We start from the raw sequence: 23,008 nt of genomic DNA on the forward strand, positions 1-23,008 counted from the left end.
GATATCACCGTCACGATACCGCTTATCGCTTCACTTTTTCTCAATCGCGATAAAAGGAGGGGTGGTGGTTCACGTTGCGTTTACACGGTGAGTTCATTGGTCGCGACAAAATCGACGAATATCGATATGGAAATAATAAATAAAAATTCGGTCTATCGAATTTTTAATCGGTGCAAGTATTGTTAAGCTCTTTTCGTCTTTTTTCTTTTATGGGTTTGAATTATTATTGTTTCTTCTTGTTTCTCGCTTCTTGCTCGAATCTATATCCAATTATTATTCATAGAATTTTAATTCGGATTTTTTATTATAACTCTTATTAAAAATATCGTAATTTTCGAATCTTGGAAATGTTATGACAATAGTGCAAGATAATTAATCCTTTGCGCTCCAGGCCTTTTTGCACCAACAACTTCAGACGATTTCTTGCACCCGAATTTCTAATTTAAAATGATTTCTCGTACAAATTAACGTATAAAATTTTTATATTCTAATATTTTATGTATATTGGAAAGAAAATTTGTCGAATATTAAAATCTATATCGTTGTTTTGTGTGATTAGGGAGATGCATCCTCGGTTTGTCTTTTATCTTTCTTATTTCATTGATTCATTCATTCTATATTCTTCTTATACTTCTTATACCATTTTCATTCTTTCTTTCTATCGTCAATTTCTTAACGAATAAAAATAATTTCGTTATTTAATAAACGAAAAATCAAACTCATCTTCGAACTAATTTCATTGCTTATAAAACTAAAAATCTTTGACAATAATATTTCTATTACCACTGACTGTCAAACACAGACCAAATGTAGCTAGATCACGGTCTAATTTGAGATAAAAAAATCATTCGATAGTATTATTTATAAAACGCTTTATAAAATTACACGTAAAGAGCTTAGGAATCTATTCCTGAAGCGATATTTTAAAAAAAGTGAGAATCACTATTGGAGCGCAAAGCGTTAAAGATATAGGATCAAATTTTCCTCTTTTTCCTCTCTTCAAAAAAACAATTACCTAAACTTGCATAATTCCACTCACTCATCCATTAAGAAGAAGAATTTAAAATCAATATTATCCATTACACCAAAACTTTTCTTCATCCCCGTCACATCTCGCGACGACGACGAGCCGCGCGCAAAATGGCGTAAAATCAGCGGCAAACTAGGGATGATGCGAGGGGGGAGATAAGAGAGGGCGCAATCCTTAATCGGCGCAATTCCGCAATTCTCCCGTCGGACAAGAGCGTTTAGCTGGGCGGCCGAGTTGTACGTATCGCGATGGGAAGAGAGTTAATGCCGTCTAATCCGGAGACAAAGGGAGCCACGTTTCGGGCTGGCGTTTCCAAGGGGAGGGGGTGGTCGATCGGTCATCCGAAATGCTCGCGTGTAGAGATGGCCGATAATCGGGGCGACCATCGTTCCGGAAGATCGACGCATCCTAGCTCCCTCCTCCCTCCCCTCCCCTCCCTCTGTGTATACACGTACATTCTGACGTGGAACGAGAGGGAATAAGAGGTAAGAGGATGTTGTGTAAAGGGAACACGAGCGGCTTTATCCGCGGATCGCGGATAGAGAAAGAGATAGAAAGAGAATAGGGAAAGAGATAGGGAATTGTAAGTAATGCGGTGGGCCGGTTGCCGCGCGTAGGCGCGGTCACGCTACGTTAAACAGGGCTCGGTCACGAGACACAAATATTTGCTCGTTGTTACGGCAGCAGGTGGTGCAACGTTTAAAACCTTTCTGCTGCCCCCCACTCTTGCTTAATATTCGCGAGCTTCGCCGAACGAGATTTTTCAGGAAATCTTTCTCCTCTGATTTGCGCCCATTCGAGCCCCCATCCCCATATCTGTTCAACGTTCGCTCGTCGTTCGAACTGATTGTTTCTCGGTTGGATTTGTAGACGTAATTCTATTAAACGGTATAATTTCGGGGGATGGCTTTGGGCAAAGGGAGGGGGGGATTATAATCAAAGGGAAATCGAATCGCGCGCGAGATAAACGAACCAAGGGAGATGATACTCTTTTCTTTTTCTTCTTCTTCTGGAAGGAGTTTATTTTCTTTTTTTTTTTTTTTCTTTTCAGATCGAAAAGAAAGATCTCGAAAGGAAAGGGGGAAAGGTGGTTTATCTCTCGATCGGAAGAGTACAATGGAGGCAATTTTTAGTCGGCGACGATTCCTTTCTTGGATATCCTTTCCCCGTTATTCCCCATCGTTGATAACCATCGTTTAAAGTTTACGCATTAGGTGTGCGAGAGGGGCGCGATAAAGTTGCAGTGAATCAATCGGTCAACGTCAGACACAGAAACTGACATTAATCGGTCGTAGCGCAGAAAGGAACCGCAGTAAGGCTAAGGAACATTCATTTCCTCCGATCGCCGCTGGCGGAAAGTTAGTTTAACTCGAAGGTCCGGGAAAGTTTTAATTGGTTTGCGAAGTTATTACAGCGGAATGAGACAGAAGACGCGCACTTGTTAGTCGAGGAGGAAAACGTTGCCGATTTCTGGGCCGGCAAAGAATTTTCATTGCCGTTCCAACGCTTTTGCTATCTATCGTCAATACATACGATGTATTATACCGTTCGTCGATCACGGTGATATAAAGTGTGAAAAAATTATTGATTTTTATATTGTATTTATTCTTCAACGAAGTAATATAATTTCAATTCGATTGACAATCGTCGTGATGGCAAATGTTTGATTATCATATTTATCATATTATTGGCATTTTTTTTACAAATAATTTTGATCATAATGCTCATAACATAATATATAACGTATATCGAGGTAATAGATAATAATCTGGATTATAACGTGAATGACGCTTATAATTGAATTAATATCATTGGAAATTGCACAAATCTCAAAGTAACGTGTCATCACGGTTGTGCAGCTGTTTAATTGGAAATTATAATGGAACGAATCAATGATCGTTTTTGGCATAAAATTATATTAGCCAAGTTGTCATTTGGTTTTTATTTTCTGTTTGTTTAAACTCATTCAATATCATGATTTCTTTTTTTTTTTTTTTATATTACCAGTAAATTTTATTGTCAACTGGAATTACTCGATATCTTGAAATTCAATGGAGATTTATACAATATCTAAGAAGGCAGTTGAAAGAAATATTTAAAAATTGGAAATTACATTAACGATACTTTATAGTAGAAAAAAAAATAGAATGCTGGTGTGTTTGATAATTTTTAAAAAAATTCCATGCAATTAAATTTCACGATTTACATAAAATGTACTGTAAAAAAAAAAAAAAAGTTTTAAATTTCTTGATCGATATCGATAAAAACGTCACATCGTGCGGCATCGCGTGTCGGCGAACGATTGAGTCGCCTTTCCAATTGCCTGTGACTTATCAGCCACGAGATATAATTCCATTTCCATGGAATATACCGATTTCCAGATACGACGAATTCATGCAAACAGGAAACATTTACTTAAAAATATTGTTATTACGTATTTTCCAACACACCTGTATACCTATATATAGAGTTGACACGTTGCACGTGGCGAGTCATCACCTCGATGCTGGCCTCTTCCGACTTGTAATGATTGAAGAACGTGTGATCCGCTTGTAGATATAACATACAAGTGGTCTTCTTTGGATCCACCGAGGTTCGTTTGCGAAGCACTCTCGAATATCGCTCCCTGTACAATCTGATTACAAACGAGTGAAAAAAGAAAAAAAGTTTCAGTATTTACCTCTTGATATTCTGTATAATTGACAATACTGTACAATTTCAATAAGTTCGATTTTACGCGGATTTTTTTGACAAATTTTTTTTTTTTTAATTATATTCCGGTCGATGGAACTGGCGAGCTATCCCAGAAATTGTTGTATTTCCACAGATAAAAAATTATAGGATCCCTTTCAATTTTATCGCGGTATCCAATCGCTCTTTTTTTTTCAAAAAAAAAAAAAAAAAAAAAAAAATACGGTTACTCTGTTATTATTTCGCAATTTTTGCGTACAGTGTTTTAAATACAATTTTAAAACATTTGAAAAAAGGTCAATAACAGTATCGTCGATTCAAAACCAGTTACCATTCGTAAAAAAAAAAAAAAAATGATTTAAATGCGTAGAAAGTGATAGTTTGTATTTCGTTTTTTTTTTTATTTTTTACAAAAGAACATCGATATCTATGAAAAAAAATTAAATTCGTAATATATATATATATATATATATCTTTATCCAAATCCGTTTCAAAGGTGAAATTTCCAGATTCTGCTAGGATGGTAGATATTCGAACGCTTGGGCGGCCTGCGAAAAAGAGCACGAGATTTTGACGCGGCGACAGTCGATTTGCCCGATACGTGATCCGCACTCGAACAACAAATCAAAACGCCCTATGAAAAGAGCCGGTCCCGGAAACGTTCGGATAAGGATAACTCGGTCGCGACAACGTTAAATTGGATCGGTCGATAATGCTGTTTGCTCTCGATTTTTTGACATTTTCATCGTGGTACGCGCCCCCCTCCCTTCTATTCGGGAGTTAGAGCTACGTTCTTTAAATGGAAGCGCAAGCATTCTTGGTAAACACCAAGAATCGATAAGGCGATAAATTGCGCTTCTCTTCTTCTCTTCCGTCCGGCCGAGAAAGTCTCTTGACTTGGTCTCTCCTCCTCCTCCTCCTCCTCCTCTACCACCTGCTAGAATATTTCATCGACGCGCGGGGTTCACTTAGGGGACTGGTCAAATGGAAGCGTCGAAAAGAAAGAAGAGAAAAAGAGAGATATAGATAGATAGAGGGATGGTACAGGTGATCGAGAACGAACGACCGTGTAAAACTTTTTATTTTTTTCGAGGTTCCAGCAGCTTTTCGTGTAAAATGGGAAAAGGGTGGAGGAAGGGGGATTTCAATTAGTTGCACGAAGACATTTCACCCCTCCCTCTCTTCCCTCCCTGCGCGCCTCTTCTTTTTTTTTTTTTTTTTCCTTTTTTCGTAACTTTTCGCGTTGACGTGAGCGAAACGAGGCAGCTCGTGGTCGGACAGGTGAAACGACGTCACCGCGAAAGTGTTTCGAAATTGCTGTTCGAATTTCGGGATACGAAATTATATTTCGTCTTTGAAAATATGATAAATACACGACAATAAATGGGATCAATTCGGGATCGATTGTTATATCGTGACTTTAATTGTTTAATCCTTTCCCTTCTCCCGTGATCAAACATGAAATGTTTTTAAAGAGGAAGAATTTTCACAATTTTGAAAGTACACTTATAAAGTACTTTTTATTGAATTTCTTTGTCGCAAAAATTAATCACTCTTCTTTAATTAATAAATCTTATTCCTTTCATTTGCTTACCGTTCGTACCCAGTTACGAATTTCTACGTATATCCACTCACGTTATTCATTCCATTTAAACAATTCTCCAAACAACAACTTAATAATAGCAGAAATTAATCGCGTGACACAGAATAAATTGCTCGCGAATGATATATTGTATAACACACGAGCGAATACAAGCGGATACCTCCGTTTGTAAAAATTAAAAGGGATGATATTTCCGTAAGATGGATTTCTCGTGGAAAGAGATGGAATAGAAAAAGATTACCTGTCGAGCACCTCTAAGTTATGCGAGCTCGCCATCGGGTCCTTCTTCCTAACGTCTTTCGGATACAAGCCGGGCTTGGCACGGGACTTCCCCTCGTATTGATAAAGCGGGCGCGCCGTGCCCCCGAGATATCCACTCCACGTCCCGTTCGTCCTGCAAACGATTTTTCGCCGGTAAGCGTTCGGAAAACTACACAGAGAGGCGGGCGAATCCCTCACGGTGAACTGATCAACTCCGTTGGCCCGGGATAAACGAGAGAAATCGTCGGGGATGCGGCGGGGAGATAAGGGTGACATATGTCGAGTAATACGTAACAGGGTTGAAGCCAATTTACTTGGAGGATCGTTTCCAACGGGACGAATCTCGCGCCATCTCCAAGACAAGCGGGAAGGGGGGTTGGGTCTTGGAGAATCGTGATGGAATTCCCCTTTAAACGCTCGTTCCTTTCTTTCTCGAAGTTTATTCTTTGCTTTAATCATCTCTGTGGTAATCGTATGGAAAGAGGATTGATTTCGTTCTTGATGTCGTTCCCTAATAATGTCAATAATATTCGTATGAATTTTAATGAATCTTTAAAGTTAAATTCGAATTCGAGAGGAAAGGATGAAATATTTCTTTCAGCAATATACATATATGCATTGTTGCGGCAATGATATATCAGAAAAAAATCATTACTTCTTCTTAACGTAATCAATTCAACGTCGTTTTTGCGTTATGCCGTCGTAACTATGCGATACGTTTTATACGTTTTATGTACTGTTGCAGTTTTCGCGTTTTATAGCTTTCTTTCTTTTTTTTTTCGCTGTACACCTTTAATTCCTCGCGTAGCACGTGATGTGATTTCGAAAACTGAACTAAACGTTTAAGTATTTTAGAGCTTGCGTTCTAACGTGGTGGTTTATAGAAAGATTCCTATTGCGTTTCTTGATTGGAATAATAAAAACGAGTTTCGATACTCAATCGTACGCAACTTATTCCGTTGTTAAGCTCGAAAATTTTGGAGCAGAATTAAACTAAGGAGATCCTTCGAAATTCACGTGAAAATTTTATTAAATCGTTTCAAAAATTAAGAAAACTAAAGCTGAAGCTATTATATAGAAAATAAATAATTAAAATAATTAAAATAGTCTTACATTATTCATTGACGGCGTACGTTATAATTAATTGAGAATCAGCTCAAAATCCTTCCGCTCATCCTGTTCAGAAATGCATTTTCTTTGCATGAGTATGATATCGGAATATTGAAACCTGGATTTAAATTTTTTGAATTTTTACAATAATCGATCATTCAAACGCAGGATAATATATTTAAATTGACCAATCTATCAACGATTAATTTAACATTTATAATATATTTCTCTAATATATTTGATAATTTTTTAATCTTTAATTGCTTCATCACGAAGCATAAGTCAATGAGATGATCTAAAGATTTGCTTCTAAATCCAAATTGGATTTTTGTTGCAATTAGTTCCACTATATATGATAAATAATTCAAGAATTCGGATCATCTGAACGATGAAAGCGTTATTTTGCATTTTATTTTGGCACATTATGAGCATTAACCATTGCCAATGCAAAAATCGGATATGTGATCTTCCCTGCCTTCAAAGTGGCACCTGAAATTCTATTAAATCGGTCGGCGGATACCGGGCTATCGATCAATATTAAATTTGTATCTGGAATATTGAACGTGTTAGATCATACGAGAAGATATTATACATCCAAATTGCATGCTAAGCTGTCTCAAACGTGATACGAGGTTAAATTTGGCTGAGAAGATTGAATTCGATTTATTTCTTATCTCCCCTTTTATTTCAAGAAATATAATCAAACAACGAAGTTACATAAATGAAACGATAGACTATTCAATAAGTTTGTCGTTTATTCGATGAGGTTTCAAAGGAGATGATAAAAAATCAAATTTACAAATTAATGGAGGACGAGCAGAGATAAAGATACTATTCATCCCAACCAAAAGATTCGTCGTGTATCCATCTTTGTTGTAAAAATTCTCACTGCTTTCTCTTCAAAAATATTAAAAAAAAATATATATATAATGTTATCCCAATTTTATATAAAACTTATGATACTATATTTTATATAAAACTTTTATAAAACTTCTGACTTTAAACATACCACTAATTCCCTACGATCTATTTGATATCTATTTAATATCCTTGAAAATGGCATCTTTTAATAAGTTCAGCAGCGCACATATTTGAGAACGTAATGCAATGTAAACTTTGTTTCAAGCGTGTAACGTCCTCGTAAAGAAACGCGGCCGGTTTTATTACCACGGCCTAACGTACTTTGTTCGTAATTAACGCGTCGTTTTAGTCGTCCCCCGTGAGAGAAAATTATACTTTACGCGTTGTAACATCGCGTGAAACGTATTTAGTTCACGGGAAGTTGAAGATGTGTTTACCTTAATTCATTTAACGTGTTCTCTCGCAACAGCTCGCTCGCGCACGGATATCCGTTGCGGCGGGGAATGTTCACGTCCACGGAACGGTACGCGATCGTATGGTGATGCATGGCGTCTGTCGTGTCATTATCCTTGCCGTCTTGCCGATGGCACACGGGGGGAGCGTATCTGCTGGTTGGCTCGATGTAGATCTCGCCCGATGCTGTCGAGATCGTTCCATCGAAGAGACCTTCCTCCGTCACCATCCCGTGTACGGACGAGTTCTCGTCGTCTGGAAGATAGAACGAATCGAGTTAGTTTAATTTAATCTGCCATTTCACATGGAAAAACTCGAGATTGAAAATTTGAATTTATGAAGCAAATGGTGAGAGCGGAATATCATTCGGATTAATTGGGACTGATTGGAAGGTGGTTGCCGGATAAATGAGGCATATAATTGTATGCGCTTGCACAATTTGTAATTCCAGGAATTACACATTAGTTTAATTACTTATTAAATACAAGAGCACCACTGCTGTAACGTATACTAAAATATACTAAAATATATGTATATACACTTTGTGTAATTAACTCTTTGAGGCAGAGAATCTTGATATTGATCGTTGGAGATAAATTAATTACATCGATTTTTCGATTTTCAAAATATCTTACTCTTTTTAATCTCAAAGCGATGTATATGTATGTATATATACACTTTGTGTAATTAATTCTTTGAAACATAGAATCTTAGGTTGATATTGATCGTTGGAGATAAATTAATTAGTTACATCGATTTTTCGATTTTCAAAATATCTTACTCTTTTTAATCTCAAAGCGATATGTATATGTATGTATATATACACTTTGTGTAATTAATTCTTTGAGACACAGAATCTTAGGTTGATATTGATCGTTGAAGATAAATTAATTACATCGATTTTTCGATTTTCAAAATATTTTACTTTTTTTAATCTCAAAGCGATATGTATATGTATGCATATATATGTATATATATATACTTTGTGTAATTAATTCTTTGAGGCAGAGAATTTTGATATTGATCGTTGGAGATAAATTAATTAGTTACATCGATTTTTCGATTTTCAAAATATCTTACTCTTTTTAATCTCAAAGCGATATGTATATGTATGTATATATACACTTTGTGTAATTAATTCTTTGAGGCAGAGAATTTTGATATTGGAGATAAATTAATTAGTTACATCGATTTTTCGATTTTCAAAATATCTTACTCTTTTTAATCTCAAAGCGATTGCTATATATCGTTGCACTGGCTCCAAAGAGATGATGGGGAATAACGACGATGCAATACCGGTTTCGATAATCGACGACCTGTCGTATATTTACCATATACCATTTCACATTCCACACTCTATTTTTTCTCGTTTTTGCTCGTTTTACTTTTCTCTCTCTCTCTCTCTCTTTTTTTTTGTTAGAATTTTTCTATATTCTTTCTATCTCTCAGCTGAAAACGCAGAGAGGAAAAGGAAATCTAATTTTTCGATTCTGGAATTCACAGAGAAAAGCAAAAATATGATCAGCGTCGATATCTCGGGGTGAGTGTGCGCCAGAATGCTTCCACACTCACTTTGACCATCTTTTTCCACCCCCAAACGTATCTACTATTGCTCGTAAATCGTGAGATTTACGCGTGCAAGAACCGCGTACCGAGGAATCGGCGTTTATATCACGTTTGCCCGTTCGGACGGCAAGCGTGAATTTATATTCGCTTGATTCGTTGCATCATCATGGTGTATCGGATCTGTGATGCATCGATGTGGCCACGCGTGATTCTCTCGTTTCCTTTTTGCATACAGTATCTCCACTTTCCTTCCTTTGTCTCTTCTTTCTTTTCTCTGTTTTTATAAAAAAATTTACGTAGAAGAAGATTCTTCTTGTTCAACGAAACTAGATAAAGAAATGGTGGTGGAAAAAAATTGTTTGGTCGTCCAAAAACGAATAAATGAAAAGTGTTGATTGATCCTCGTATATTGTGATGTAGAATATCCAATACTTAATTGTAGTTTAATATCGAGATTAAATTATTCATTATTTGATATTTACTTGATATTTAGGGATGATTATCGTACGTGACAGAGAGAATACATTTTCGATACATTTTCACATTCTTTTTCCACGGATTCATAGATTGTAATTTTCATTTTAAAATCTTGTTTCAAAATCTTTTGTTATTCGGGATTAATGAACAATTTTAAAAAAAGGAAGACTAGAAATTCTTGTTCGTCGATGTTTCCTCGTTAATGCGATTTCTTATTTATTTCTAATTTGATGAAAGTAAAAATTCTTTTTCTAATAAGTTGATTATAACTGTTGTGTAAAATATTGATTTTACCATTTGCAACTATTCGCAATATTTCATGTCTATTTAACTGTTTGCATAGTTGCACTCGTTATTATTCTCGCAGAGAGAATCTGTGCATCGCGTGGATGAAATTGTTGGCCGATTTTCCGTAACATATCTCGCGAGTGTTGCGTATTTATTCAAGCAGATGATTGAATTTTTAATGCACTGAAGATCCTTCAGGGATGAACAATTAATTAATTCGAGTCGATATAAAATCGACTTTTATTGTTAATTTTCTATTGTTAATTAATTTTGTTTTGTATCTACGTAACAGATTCGGCCGAATATTCGCCACTTTCCATCGATTGATTCCAAGTTAATTAATGATCGTTCTAACAAGGTTAATAACAATATCGTTTGTAATAATTGATACGATTTCATTGCATAATACGTTTAACAAGCTGTTTTATTGTAATTTTGATATTTATTATGCAACAAGAGAAATTGCATCATTATTACCAAGACTCTATGGATTAAATATTTGTTTTCGTGTGAAAATGATGAAGTTGTGAAAATCATTTTATCGTAGTAATATTGTGGATTGATCGAAACGACTATGAGTTGTTTTTCTTTCAGAAAATTTTTTTTATTTTTTATATGTTTCAATGGGAATACACAATTGTTAAAACATGTTTGGAAGCAATCATATTTTTGCAAATAGTAAATAATTATCAAAGTAACAATAAATATTTATTTACATTGACAATTATTTTAGAAAAAAAAATTCCATTTATTTAATATTTTTATACAATTTTAATATAAATTCAATGTTTTAATTCAATGTTTTATTATTCAACAATCTTTGGTTGTAAACGAATGATGGTTTTATCTGAAATTTCTTACTACTCCCAAACTTTTGAATGTGTGTAAACGAAAAATTCTTTCACGTAGTTTTCTTCTGGATTTCTACGAGATTTTTCTATTTTGTCGTTGCTGCTGTGAGAATTACAGATGGACATACCAAGCCAAGAGACGAGAAAAGAATCGTTGAAATACAGCAAAATAATAGTTTTATTAATCAGTAAGAAAATTATATAAAATTCTTCTTTCATTTCCAATTGGTTTAAAAATTAAATCCATTTTTCTGAAACAATTAATAAATTCCAAATCTGAATTTTTTCTCTCTCTCTCATCTGTTGAAAATATTATTCTTATCCATGAATTCTATACTCTTTCGTTTTAACAAGTGATAATTTCAAAACAGCATTTCACCCTTTTTTTTTCATTTCTATCTCAATAATATTTTTAACCCATGTAAGCTTTATAATACACGAATTGTAATAATCAATTTACAACGAAACATACACACAAATTGAACGCAACGTTTCGTTCGAGTACAATTAATTAATTTTCCTAATTTCGTTCAATCTTATTACGTAAAAAAAAAAAAAAAAAAACTATTACACGCAATATTATTTGAAACATTAAATATTTCCACTTAGAAATTTTCAAAGCTGGGGAATAATTTAATTGAATTTCACGACGCGGTCGCGTCAAAAGAGACAATGTTATTAAATATCGATCCAATTATAAATATTTTAATAATGACGGGCTATATTCTCAGGAATTTAATTTGATACCGTATTGGCTTCCCGAAAAGACAGTCGCTCGTGACACGTTTCACGATATTAGAATTTGTTAGTTACGTTACAGCGCGCCTAATCCATGAATTTCCAAAGGATTCTCCATTCAAGTTTTCACCCCAAGCTTCCTAAATTGCCATACATTGTATGTTTTCTCCATCGTTCATTTTGCTTCAATATTTGTTAGAATAGAAAGTTTTTGGCTGACTGAAATATATATATACGAAATTCGATGAAAGAATAACTGCAATTTTTTTTTTTTTTTTTTTTTCATATAAAACGTGCTTTTGAATACTCGATGCTATTTACACGCGAAATCTTTCACACGAAACTCATTCGTTCATAAAATGAATTTTTAGAAATTCTTTTCCATATTCAAACGTATTTTAATTTTTTTGTCGTAGAAAATTTTCTTTTCGTAACTTATCGTTAAACTGTTTCCAAATTTTCATTCCCACGGTTAAATATATATATAGAGCTCAATTATCGCCACACAACACGCACATATCCTATTACATTCATCCTATTAAATACAGCGCGAATAGGCGTGATTAAATACGAGAAATTCTCCCTCCCTTCCGCCAAGTCTTTCTCCCTTCGATCTTTCTCACGTTTCGAAGCGCGAAAATGAGGCGAGGTCGAGGGCGGGATCGAATCGATATAAATTTTTCACGGGCGCCGGACCGCGGGCGGACGGATTTGCGAGCCGCAGGATTCCCCCGGAAAAGTCGATCGCGTTAGTTATCGAAGTGGAAAATAATGTCATGAATAATGGAGGGACGTGGCGCGGTGTGTACTCGGTGGACGGGTGCAGTCGCATTGAGGGGTAGCGAGCGTGCAAAAGGCGGAAGGGAGCAAAGGGAATGGGGAAGTAACTGCGCGCACAAAGTGCTCGGGCTGCTAGCTAATTCGCACACGCTCGGTTCCATCCCTCTCTCCAACGTCGACTCGTCTTCTTTTCGACGAAATAGAAAAATCTCCATCCTATGACGAGCATCCCTTTCGAATCTCGATCGAACGGATCTTTGTTTGATCGACAAAAATCAGATACATAATCGAAGGTGATTTTTTTTTTTTTTTTTTTTTTTCATGGAAAATCAAAGTGTGAAATCAGATTCCGATTTTTGTTTGTTTTTTATTTGATTGGAGATGGGATTTGAAATTTTGAATTGGTTTTAATGGTATATTCGATTGTATTAGGTAATGTTTTATGAAAAATTGTACATTGATAATTTGTTTGTATATTTGGCATTCCATTGGTTGTTTAAACTTGGCGATGAATTACACGTTAATAAGAAAGTAACAAGTAACGATGATTGTAAGTATGAAATATTCTACTGAGGTGACTGGTTTCTCTGGAGTTTTCGAATCAATTGTATGTAATGTATTCGGATTATGTAAATTGGATCGAAAGTCTGGAACGATTAATGAATCCCTTCCTCCTCTTTCATTGGAATAGTTTTGGAATACAATTAGAATATTCGACGAAATGTAGAATTCATGAAAAGAGAAAAGAAAGAGAGAGAAAGAGAGAGAGAGAGAGAGAGAGAGAGAGAGAGAGAAATGAGGTTTTTATTTACTCTTATACAAAATCTACTTAATCACGATTAAAGTTTTTTTCTTCACTATTCCAATTTATCTCGCGTAAATTCGAGTATCTTCCAAGTATTGTTAAGAAGTCGAAATTGGATTCGAATTTAATTGATTGCAATATATCTCATTTGATTAACTTATTCTAGGGTATAAATTTGATTGGTTGAAACACTCGGTTCGGCAATTGCGCGGTAATACATAATAATCGTTCAATATGGGACTACTAATTGGTGAATAACCGGAAGTAACAATGGCTAAACACGAAATTCTGAAATCTGTGCAATACAGAACGCATTGATATTTGATATTTCATCGACTAATTGTTCGCTCGTTACAAAAGTATAACATAATTTCCTCGGTACAATCATATCCACCTACGATTATCTCTTACAAATACTTATAAATCGAAACGTTAACTCAAAATATATATCTAATAGTAGTAATATCTAATTATATCTAATAGTCTCTCCATTATTCTTTTATATATATATAGCCAGAGAGTACCTTTTCACTTATACACAACAAGCTTCTACAAGAATCTAAATATGATGAAACGTTGCAAAAGAATTCTCCATTATTCTTATATATATATACAAGAATCTAAATATGATGAAACATTGCAAAAGAATTCTCCATTATTCTTATATGTATATATACCTTTTTTTTTTACTTATACACTTACTTATATTTTACTTATACAAATATGATGAAATATTGCAAAAGAATTCTCCATTATTCTTATATATACAAATATGACGAAATATTGCAAAAGAATTCTCCATTATTTTTATATATATATATAAAAAGAAGATATATATATATATATATATATACACATATATATATATATACACATATATATATATATATATATCTTCTTTTTTTACTTATACACAAATATGATGAAAAGAATTCTTCATTATTCTTATATATATATCTTTTCACTTATACACAACAAGCTTCTACAAGAATGTAAACGATTCCTTTTTCTAATCGATTCTAATAGTCATCGTATAAATCATATTAAAAATATCGCTTGTACACAATTGTACAAGTGATTTAATAAGAAACGGGGCGAGAAGGTGTAATAATTGTCGTCCCAATGAAACTTGAGCGTCCGGTTTGACAGTTCATCACTCGTATCGGCGGGCAATTTGTCCGTTTAAGGGTCGGTTGTCGGGGTGGATTCGGCCGGTTACACGTAAACGGTGGTACGTTGCCGGTGTTTTAAATGCAAAATTGACCTCTCTCCCCCTCTTCCTCTCTCTTTCGCTCTCTCTCTCTCTCTCTCTCTCTCTCCTTCTCCCCCTCTCCAGTGATGGAATTTAATTACAACGATCTGTCGTCGAGGGAGCGCGGCCACCGTTCGAAAAGCCAATCGTATTTCGACGGGTTCGAGTGACCAACGTGTTGATGGAAAGTCGATAACGGGTGGCGGCCTGTTCCCGCTCGCGACATGCAAACGACGCGACTCCCTCCCCCCAATCATTTCTCTTGCTATATACGGCGGAATACACTTTGGAATACGAGCAGCCGTGATTCTGTGCAAGTGCAGCCGTCGTAGCGCGATCCTCCCCGAGCAGCGATTTATGATACGGCTCGATCGTGTGAATCGCTTGGAACACATTGCTTGATCCGCTGCTTTCCCTTTTGAAGATCTTGGTAATTACTTGGAAAAGGGATGTTCCTCGCTCGATCATCCGCGATATTAAAAATCAGTATTGTTGTTCACTTTTCTTTTCTTTTTTTTTTTTTTTTTATATAGTTTATACTATGAGGCTATTATTAAACGATACACCGATAAAATGTTTATCTTATCGATCGATAAGAGAGAATTTTCCTGAAAAGAGAATGGAAATTGAAAAAAAGAAAAAAATAGGAGAGGATACGAAAGTTTGAAAAAACTAGATCTAGTTGTTGTTCGTTCGATCTTGAAGAGCTGGTAACTAGAGAAACTGGCGAGTAGCGAAACATTATCGGGGGAGCTCGTTACATCAAATATCTGTTTAAGATAGAAATAGAGCGAAAAAAGTCGGTAATTTTCGGCGCTGAATCTTTTATTCCGCAGACTCGATAACTCGAAACCCCGGGAGGGTGCGCCATTTTCTTGCAGCTAAAAGATTATCCCGGGAGGAAAATAAAATTCAACCCCTTGGAGGTTTCCTCGTGTGTCGGCTTTCAGCCCCTCTCCCCCTTTTCTCCACCGATCTGATGTAAAATGCTGGATACGTAAGATGGAGAACGCAGACGTCTCCTTCCCCCCCTCTTTCTCCCTCTCTCTGTACGTTTTCTGAAAGGTTTCGCGTGCAAGTCCTTCGTGGTAAATCACTCGCTCTCGATCGAATCCCTCTCCTCCTGGTTTATCCATTTTCGGGATCGCAGACGAAGGGATTCGACTGGAGCCGTGACACTGCCGCCTCGATATGTTCTCCGTGCATCGACGTCGATCCCCCTCGAAATTTATGTGGCCGACGAATGGGAAAATTTCGAGAAAATTCCGAAAAGACCAACGCGCCTCCCCCTGTCCTTCCATATCTCTTCTGTCCCAAGCTCTTCACCAATCTCGCGTTTAATTTGCCAATTTATTTTTTTTCACTCGTCGCTTCCCATCGATCGTTTCTATCGGAATTAGATAGCGTCCCAATGTTGCTTTATTAATATTATTAATATTAATGGTTTACGAGAAGCTTGGTTAACTCGGGTCGAGGCAGCGAAATCTCTCCGTTCGATTCTCCGATTCCCCTATGCTCGATTTCAACGAGTATATATATATAAAGCAATTAACGGAATTATTCGGAGAAATATCAGAAAACTCGAGTAGACTTCAAACAAACGCGCGGAACTTTAAATGCAATTTCGCCGGCGGAGGCACCGTGTATAAACTCAATTTCGTTAGCGGTGCATTAGAGTCCTCGACCCGGCAGCGTCTCCCAATTATTCAAAACTTAATGCAGACCGTATCCACCCTCTCAAAGTCTATATATCCGAAAAGTGGATCTGGCTTGCAAAGTGACACAGCTCACCCTCTCTCGCTCGCGATCTACGTTTCAACTCGGCCTTTTCACCATTTCCCTTTTCTCTCCCCTTCCCATTTCTTTCCCGCGTCCCTTAATTCCCTCTGTCTCTCCTCGCCTTCTTTAGACGCTTCCAACCCTTCTCGAGTCTTTATCAATCTTTCTCACCTCGCGAATCGAAATCTCAGAATTCATGGAAAATCGGGACGGGGATGTATTCCCCGTATGGGTGTTGCAATTCAGGGTAATCGCGAATTCTTCTCTAATGATGCTCGACTTTGAGAATGGAATTCCTTCCATTTCAATTCATTCCTCGAGGATGATCCCCCTCCTTTTCGACTCTGTCGCTCATTCGCTTTCACGAATTATTATTAACCGGTGTTTTGGTTGCTAGGATTTAATCGAAATAATATAAATTAAATGGCTCTCTTCACCTTTGACCGCGACAGTTTAGCTGCGTTGAGTTCAAGTTTCTAATTACGGGGGATGGAATTGTTTGAGTAATGAATTGAAAATAATTTAAATGAAAGAAAGGGATTTTTTATACTTGTTAAGATATTAATAATAATATTGTAATAATTTGCATAATATTTTCTATAACGTTGTTGATATTATCCGTATTCCTATAGTTGCTCAATTACAAGTGATAAAACGATAAAGTAATAATAATTTTTTATCGTTAAATTCTTTAATAATCGAATTTTAAATAATCGAGTGAACTTTTCGTGAATTATTTACAATTATATTCGAGCATCTTCGCTAAATTGTCCAATTTTGCTGGTTTTTACAAATCTCTTAGAACGAATATAATAAATAGATGTACAAACTCATAATATCATAAATAGATTGATAAATATGATCGAAAAATGACGTTAAAATTTGCACATCTATTACAAAAATTTAACAATAATCTATCAACGTGCAAATTAGACGCGGAATCAAATTTTTATGAACAATGGGATGGAATTTTTAAATTTCTTTCTCTTCTTCGATCATCATAATTCATGCCGCGCTTCGAATACTTTATATCTTTCTACGTGTTACTCGCGCGTTTCGTAGATTACACAGCGCAATTCGAATTTCGCGCAAATGCACAAAGAGGCGATTATAACGCGTAAAATGACGAACATGGAAAAGTCGGGGGCTCGTTACGCGTCGCGTGTCGCATCGTTATCCTTTGAATATTTTCGCGATATTCCCGGAATCAAATCCGTGGGAAAGATAAATAAAGGACGACGGGGTGAATCATGAATACACGTGACGTGGCTGGTTAGATAACAAAGTGCTTACTGATCGGGTGCTCGATTCGAAAATCGACGTCATTAATTCCCAGCACACGTCGCCATTTAACCGGATTCGATAAATCGGGCGCAGAACGTTGCTAATTACCCGATAATAATACCCGAGCGAGGGGTATTGCTAATTTGTGTCGTTTCGAATTTTAAAAAATTTCGCGCCTTTTATATTCCCCCTATTTTTTCCCCTTTTCGTCTCGTGCGTTCTCGTCTCGTTTTTCCCCCCTCCCCCTCGGCGTCCAACACGTGCAACGAATATTCGATTCGTTTGATCGAAAATTTATCGGAGCCACGGTCTTTTCATCGCCGTTGTTAATATCTCGGTTTACGGTAGTCTCTCGCTTGAACATCCGAGAATTGTAATCCACGCTGATTACGATTGGCGAGTTATTTTCGAGGAAATAATGTTGGACGCTATTTAAAGCGACGCAGGGAGAAAGTTGAAGAACATTGGATACCTTTTATTTTCCGAGAACCTTTTAAAAAGTTGACTCCGTTCCGATCGTCGGATGAAAGTCACCCCTTGAAGAATTAAATCTTTCCTCCTCTATCGAAATGGAGAGGAAAGTTTCTCGGTACTGTACCCATCCTTTACACCACTTTCGTTCAATCGCTTGACAAACTTTCGATAGATACTGGTTTCATGACGTTGCACACAGGGATTCGTAAATGCGCTTCCATATTTGAGAAAGTGAAAGAGAAAAGTTCGTTCGATTCTATGTATTGTTTTAACACGCGCTATACTTTCGTATGAATTTCACGTTTGCTTTAGAAACATCCCTCGACGAGCTATTCCTTCGATAATATTTACTTCATTTTATTTATTTATTTATTTATTTTTTTCGTACATATTTTACACGCAACGTAATCAATGTAATCGATATTGAATGAAATTTCATTCTACTTTTAATTTTTTTGAAACTATAGAAAAATTTCTTTTTCGTTATTCATTCATTTTAAGTATATAAGATAATATAAAAGTATAAAATATAAGCAAGAAAGATCACTACTTTTCGTAGTAATATTTAACCTCTTAAATTATATATATATATATATTTATAAGATATTTATTTTTGAAAAATAATCTACAATTTTGATGTATTCATCCCGTTCTATTTAATATTTTACCAACTCCTTCAATCAAGTTTATAATATAAAAGTATAAAATATAAGCAAGAAAGATCATTATTTTTCGTAGTGATATTATATATATATATATATTTATAAGATTATTTATTTTTGAAAAATAATTCTGATTTATTCATCCCGTTCTATTTAATATTTTACCAACTCCTTCAATCAAGTTTAATTGACCGATCTATCGTGCACAGTGTACACAATAGAAATAATATTTATCAGGATTCCTTTCATCGATAGCATATTTATTTCCCCGATCCGGACATGTATTGAATTCTATCAGGATCAGTGGTTACGAAAATTAATTCTGATACCAGCTGCCTGGTTATTCGAAGCTGGTTTAAGTGGTAAAATCTCACCAGTGATTGATGCGTCCATCATCGATATCCTTTGTGTTCTATTCGCGCAATTCGGAGGGGGAGTTTAACAATAGTTTTCGACACTGGTCCGTCATAATTTGTCGATAGCAGCAATGAACGTTCTACCCGAATCTCGATGTCGCGTGTCACCACTTCGTTTCCATCCACCTCATTCCATCCAATTTCCATTTGATGGAATATCCTACGTTTAATTACCACGTTTGTAATTGTAAATAATTTGTAAACATTCGAGAATAAACGTTCCATGATTAACTTTTACATTAATTTTTCCCGAACGAATTGTCAAACTTTAAAAACATCCCTGTAAGTAATTGAATTAAATGTCATATTTGCTAAGAATTTTCTCCATGTATTCGTGAAATATTTTTGAAGGATCGATTTCTAGGGATCGAAACGAACATGAAATCTACGAAAGTGTCGATTGAAGTTTATCCATCAAACGTTCCAAGCAATTTAAATTAAAAGATAGAAAAGCTTCTTCTAACTCTAGAAATTAAATTGAACATTTCAAACTTTACAATATTCCATTAGACATCAAAACATCCTTCATATTCCTTTCGGACGAAACACACACAAATAAACCTTCTTTCGTTAACTACCCCTAGATCGATCTTCTTCAATCAAACTTTCTTCTCGTATTTACCTTTGGCGTGACTCGATTCTCATTCCAAATCACTTCGAATAAAACTAGATAAATGAACTAGATCTGTTCCGTGTCGTGCAACGACGAGTCAGTCGTAGGCATCGTTACACGATGCAAAGGGAAAAATATATCGCGTGATTGAAAAGGCTCCAAAAGGAGAGGAGGCTATCAATCCCCCCCCTTCCTTCGGGTCCCGGTTGCAACGAAATCGATTTAGGGACACGATAAACGAGGGGGAGGCGGCGTCAAATCATGAAATTCCGTAGACGGCTTAATTGCTCGAGTTTCGGATTCTATCAATCAGCCCGCTAATTAGGCCAGTCACGGTCTTGTTATGCAGCAAATTAGTGGTCACTGTGCCGGCAAGATGGTAAATCGAAACGCGAAGATAGCTATTTCGTTACCGTTACCACCGATCCACCTTGTCATTAGTCCGTGAATCCAATTTCCATGTGTGTGTGTGTGTGTGTGTGTGTGTGTGTGTGTGTGTGTGTGTGTGTGTGTGTGTGTATGTGTGTGTGTGTGTGATTGAAATTTAATCGTTCGCGCTAACAAACCGAGAATTATGGATCGGTTGGCGAGATCTTTACAATCAGATCTTGTGATATTTTCAATTTTGAGGAGGATGCGCGGTTTCACGTGGACGGAATTTTAATTTTGGCCGAGCATGCTGGAACAATCGTAATTCCACTCGTACGAGTATCTTTATGAAATGATGTACAAAATGGAAATGTAATACGAAATTATGCGTATCGCGTTGATTGCCCAATTTATTCTCGTTCTATCTGTTTTTCATAAATTAGTAATTACTGCACTTTCTAAGGTTTGAAACGGCTCTTTGTTTGTCAGCGTGTATTTATTTATCGTGTATGATTACGTTTGCCGTATTCGTGAGGGGATTGCGGATTTTCATGCAAATGTATTGTGGTTATCGTATTAAGTGTGTTTTGCATATTTTACGACGAACGATGTAAATGAGCATCCTCCCCCCCCAGCACGTTTCTTCTCGTGTTAATTTTATTTACACCGATAATTGGATATCGCTATGAAGTCGAATTTGATATTGAAAAGTGCGAAAATTTGAAATTGATGCATAGATAGAAAAAGTAGGGAAGAATAGATGGAAATGAAATATGATATTTCGATATGTGAAGGTATTAAGTTTCGCGTTGTAGAACGATCTTTTTCAGTTTACAAATTAATTTTTCGAAATAACAAAATATACAATTTGTGGTAACGGAAAATCGAAAAATTTGAAACGAGTCGATCGATGATTGCATTTAAATAACAAAATCATTAATCTTTCGGAGATATGGACGTGATGTATGGACGTATGTTGGATGATTCGAATATTTAAAAAAAAGGATACAGCATACTTTTTACATATTTAAATATTTGAATATATTTTAGCTGCATAAAATTTCGAAAATCTCTATTAACTGCTACCAAATGAACTAGCATTAGAACAGATATGTGCAGATGTTTTTCATATAGTAATAATTTTTTTATATAATATTTTTCATCAGTGGTTTATTGAAATGATGAACAATTATAATTATGTGTGAATATGCAAATTATATCAATATAATTAATCACTCATATTTTACAGTTATTTCAATTAATAATTTTTCAATCTTTAATTTCGAAACATTATTTCATCCTTTGAACAAAAATTAACAGGAAGAAAAGAAAAATATGTTTCCTACATTTTCTACCGAACATACATACAAAATTTCATCAAAATCGATGTACCACGGAATAATGTCCTTTGTATATGAAATTGGTCTTCTGAAAAATAATTTTTTTTCCTATTGCGCCATTATTGTACCATAACGTTATTGCACGATTTTTATTTTCCATTAAACTCGTCTAAATGGAGTTCCATTGTGATCTTACTAAAATAAATTCGCAATGAAAAATAACGTTCGAATTGTGACGGAATGTGATTCCGTTAATTTAGTTAAAATTCGATACAAACGTGTCACGTGATTTTACAACGTTTTTTACGTGATTGACGTGTATCATTAACTTTTTCAGAAAAACGAAAAAAAAAAAAAAATAAACTTCCATACATTCATCTTTTCCTCTCGTGTACCCGTATTCACTTAGCAAATCTTATCATTCACGTCCGTCATCTATTCTGGATTTCGCCGCATTTTTCACAACTGTCTTTTTCCACTTAACTTAAATAATCAATATCGAGAGAATCCATTTCGATTTTTCGGTCATTTATTTGGATTATCACCGCGTGATACATCATCACGCGTGGAGGAGAAGATCCGAAATCGGGATTGATAAGTGGTTGACGCGGGCCATAATTTTCCTCGTGGAAACCACTTAAAAGACTATCGAACTGCATGGAGAACGGATCCTAACGAGATCCCCGAGGAAATCTCGGTGGAGAAATAACGATGTTGTCACTAGTTCGTGTTTCTGGCCCCTGATCCTGCCTCACCGGGAGGAATCCCCAGAGGATCCTTCATTTCCTGCGAGCTCTCTCTTGTTTTATCGGCTCTCGTTCGTTTTTGACCCAGCCGATTTTCGTGGCAGCCCGGCCAAACTCTCGACACGCTCGATCGTGATCTCCTCTCTAGAAACTTCGCCCATCGGAATGTTGGCATTATAGCCACAGGCTGTCTGCCGACGATCCAAACATGCCGGCTCCAACTTCTAACCAAAACGACGCGCGCTTCCCCGAATAGCGTGTATGTAAACTTACAACTATGATCGAAAAGTCGTGCTAATAGTAGATCCAATAAATGGGGTATTTTTATCTATTACTTTTAATCGTTTTCGTTTTCTTTCATTCCTGTTTTCTTAATGGGGATAAGAGAGATGGCGAAGATTATTGGTTGAATTTTATTGTTATTATTTATATAAATCAATTTCGTCAAGGCAATAAAAATATATATATACAAAGCGTTAATTAGTTTATCTGCGTTTTTCTTTTATCGGTTCTCGTTCATTCTGTTTAATAGTTTAATAATACTTTTCATTGGAAACTT

At 35.8% G+C, this 23,008-nt stretch overlaps 1 protein-coding gene across 1 annotated transcript in view; it reads right to left on the bottom strand.

Moving 5' to 3' along the window:
• Window positions 1-23,008, bottom strand: part of LOC122719607 (disintegrin and metalloproteinase domain-containing protein 10-like) — a 154,989-nt gene that overhangs the window by 33,110 nt on the left and 98,871 nt on the right. Inside the window, exons 4-6 of the mRNA XM_043945557.1 lie at window positions 7,994-8,264; window positions 5,566-5,718; window positions 3,481-3,665 (exon numbers count right to left, since the gene is read on the bottom strand). Of these exons, the coding sequence (XP_043801492.1) occupies window positions 3,481-3,665; window positions 5,566-5,718; window positions 7,994-8,264 (609 nt within the window). The remainder of the gene's footprint in view (window positions 1-3,480; window positions 3,666-5,565; window positions 5,719-7,993; window positions 8,265-23,008) is intronic.

This window comes from Apis laboriosa, unplaced genomic scaffold (assembly GCF_014066325.1).
Source record: "Apis laboriosa isolate Shangri-la unplaced genomic scaffold, ASM1406632v1 scaffold87_cov151, whole genome shotgun sequence".
Classification (NCBI taxonomy): Eukaryota; Metazoa; Arthropoda; class Insecta; order Hymenoptera; family Apidae; genus Apis; species Apis laboriosa.